General features: G+C 28.6%; 1 protein-coding gene across 1 annotated transcript in view; it reads right to left on the reverse strand.

The window, feature by feature from the left end:
• Positions 1-1803, reverse strand: part of LOC111615848 — a gene marked incomplete at its 3' end in the record, with an annotated part of 19130 nt that extends 17327 nt beyond the window's left edge. Inside the window, exon 1 of the mRNA XM_023357281.1 lies at positions 1012-1803. Coding sequence (XP_023213049.1) covers positions 1012-1584 — 573 coding nt within the window. The remainder of the gene's footprint in view (positions 1-1011) is intronic.
• Positions 1804-3645: the final 1842 nt, after the last annotated feature.

Here is a 3645-nt window from a genome sequence, read left to right on the forward strand (position 1 = left end):
GATAGTGAAGATTAAGATAATTACATTATAGCTAATCTTACCCGTTTTCACAGAATGCAAGAATTAGGTCCCCTGTTTCCAGACTAATTAGAGAATTTTTACGTCCAGTCAAACGAACTATTTTCAATTTGATCAATTTTCTGGAATGTTTACAATCGTTCTATAATCGAACCAATTCAAATTTAAATTCGAATTCGAAAATTTTTAAAATTGAAATAGAAAATCTTCCACTTTCAAGCCCATATCTCCCGCACCCTTATAGCTATCAAGACACAACCACCATAGTGCACGAATGGAGACTTGGGGCTACTACCACATACAAACACCATTCATGTGCGATGTGTAGTTTTGGCTGAAAAGTGAAATATAGGGACACACAGATATGTCTAAACATAAGTTTGGAAAAGTGTGATCATAAGCAACACTAAGATGCTAGTGGAATGATGTAGACTGATGTAGCATGTGCACAATTTGGGACTTTCCCTCTTCTCATTGCTCGTTAAGCAAGTAAATTTTTTTACAATTTGCTTTGCTTGTTATGCAAATTACTCATTATGAGAGGTGCTTGTTAAGCGAGGATCTACTGTATAATGCTTATCATAAGTAAATAAAATTAAATAATTTTCTTCTGTTCAATAAAATATTCATTTATTACTATTTAAAATTAATAAAATGAATTATTATTAAATTTAAAATTTAATAACTGAATTTAAAATATACAAATAATGAAGATGAAATAGGAAGTATTTTTATTACTTTTAATATTTTCAGAAGTATTTAAAGTTAAAATGTGAAAATAAATTTAATTGGTTTGATGACAACCGAATAAAATTAAATTTAAAATATTAAAGTTATTTTAAATATTCCTGAAGACATTAAATTAATATGAGAATTAAGCTTATTGTTTTATTTGTTATTTCATACACTTTAATTCCAGAAATAGATTTTTTTTTATATCTTTTCATTTGGGCTGCAGTATAAAATTACCAAAAATTTCAAAGTTATACTTACATCCAATTTCATTTTAAATTCTGATGGATTAATTCTTTTCTGACTGTTAACATGGTTTATTTCAGATTCTGATGTTACTGTTTTGTTTGTTTCCCGAATTTCCCATTTTGGTGTACATTTTTCATCTTGTGCACAACCACAGTTTAAATTTAAATGAGGTTTATAACAGTGTGGGAGACTAAAACATTTCCTTGGAAAAATGATGCTTCTTAGTTCTACTGATGATAACGAAGAATCTATTCCAATAGTTTTAGATGAATATGTTGTCGTACATAAACACTCTCTGTTTGCAGCTTGAACAATTCCTCTTGTAACAATATTAGCACAAAGATCTGAAACACTTTTAGCACTTCTTGTCTGCAAATGTCTCTTGTTAAGTCTTATATTACACGAAAGAATCTTGTCACAAAGTTCTTCTACAGTTGTGTGTTCTAACTGTCGGCTATGTCGAACAATTATTGGATATTTACAATAACAACATTTCAAACTTTGTCTCTGGTGATAGAAAAATTGTTTTGAATGAAGATGATCTGTACATTTACGTGGCATTATGTAACTGTCTATATCCATCATTTATATTATATACATGTTGTAAATAAGTTTGCATAAATATTTTACTGCACTTTTGTATTCAAAATTTTAAAAAAATCCTTAAAAAAATTTATATTTTATTTTATTTTCTCATCACAACTTAACTTATTTATTATATAACGTCTTCTTGAATTCAATAATAATGGTGCTTTAAGACACTGCATTCTTTTCTAGAAGATACTATTTTTCTCAATACCTGCAATAAATATTTTTGTATAATAAGAGCATACAGTAAATTAAGATAGACTAAATAATAATAAGTAAATTAAATGTAATAAGTATTAAAAAAATTGCATAGTTACAATAATAATTGTATAAACTTCAGAGTAAGTTAATTTGTTTTTATTTTTCATATGAATTTCACATATTAAATAATACTAACTATATAAATAACTAATAGTTATTAAATAATAACAACTTTACACATTTCACAAATTTATTTATTAATCTGCTATTCTCATTGGGCTGCAATTTGAAAAAATTGTAGACCTATAAATTCCCACTGTCATCCATGTCTTTCCTTAATTATGAGAATAGAGTTAGATAGATGAAAGACAAGACCAGATATGGAAACCTAAGGTGCAGGAGGGTCCGATTATCTATATAAGAACTTCCAATGCAAATCGAAAGTCACATTATTTCAATTCAAAAATCTCCCCCGAAAGGTGTTAGATAACCGGCACAACTCTATTATTAAAGGAAAAGTATAACGTACAGGGGCAAGCCACTACTAATTTGAGAAGGAGAGCATATACAGTAAGACCCTGCTTATTGCTGCCTCGATTAACACTGATTCGATATAACACAATCTGCTTGAAGTCTAAAAAAAGTTCAAAATTTATGATGATTCAAATTATCGCAGCAATTCATTGCTTTGTACATAATACGATTATTCCCAAACACGAACCAATCAGCAAAAAGTGGCAATTCATCGTAGCACTGTACTTTCCTTAAATCTATGTTTGTTTGGTGCAATTTTGGAAAAAATATAACATCGTGGATGCCATAGGCAATATCAACTTCACTTGGCAACAATTAACTGATAAATGCATGAACACAGTGTGGAAGAAATTATGGCTGAAGGTATCCAAGAATCCTCAATGAGAAGAGCCTATCACCATATTGTTAGGTTGACCAAATTGTCAACCTAATTGATACAGCAGAACTAGGAGATGTAGATAAGCAGAATATTGAAGAGTTACTGCAAATTTCTGGTGAGAGCCTTATCAATGACCTTCAAGAACTGGAAGAAAAGGAAATTCATGTTGAAATGGAAAATAGTGATTCTGAAAATGAAGAACCCAAAAAACTTCTCTACAGATTTCCTTAGCAAAATTTTGGTAATGATAACCAAAATTGTTGATCAATTTGTAGCAAATGAACCAGATTTTGAAAAGATTACAAAAGCAAGATGAGGATTTTGGATGTAATCTCTTGCTACTGATGTTTCCTTAAAAGAAGAAAAAGAAAGTGACATATGAAACTACACGACTTTATTGCAAAAACAAGAATTTCAGAAGATTCAGGACCTTCATCACAAAAAATGAACTTTACATTTCTGTGTGCATATGTTTGTGTGTTATTTAACATATATTATTATGTAAATTAATATAAAAATAACTTAAAATTTAAGTAAAATCTGTTTATTTTTGGTTGCATGTTCCCCTATTCCTATTTACTCTGTGTTAAAATGACTTTGTTTAACACTGTTTCATTTAGCGCTTTGTCGTCTAGGAACATATTCCCCTGCGTTAAGTGGGGTCTTACTGTATTTTAAATTAAATAAATTAAAAAGATGATTAAAAATTGCAGCCCAGCATTGTGACAATGTCACAATAAATAATTGTTCATTCTATTAAAAATTTTATGATAAATATCTGATATGTTCATTTTACAATAAATCTAGTTTTTAGAAATTATTAATTTATCAAAAAACTTGAATTCTGTACCAGTTAAATCTTTTAAAGGTATTGTAAAAGATTTAACTTAAATAAAAACATATATAAATATGTAAAAAGCCTTAATTGTATTACAATAGAGCAT

Source organism: Centruroides sculpturatus, unplaced genomic scaffold (genome assembly GCF_000671375.1).
Source record: "Centruroides sculpturatus isolate CEXI.00-Female unplaced genomic scaffold, Cexi_2.0 scaffold2670, whole genome shotgun sequence".
Classification (NCBI taxonomy): Eukaryota; Metazoa; Arthropoda; class Arachnida; order Scorpiones; family Buthidae; genus Centruroides; species Centruroides sculpturatus.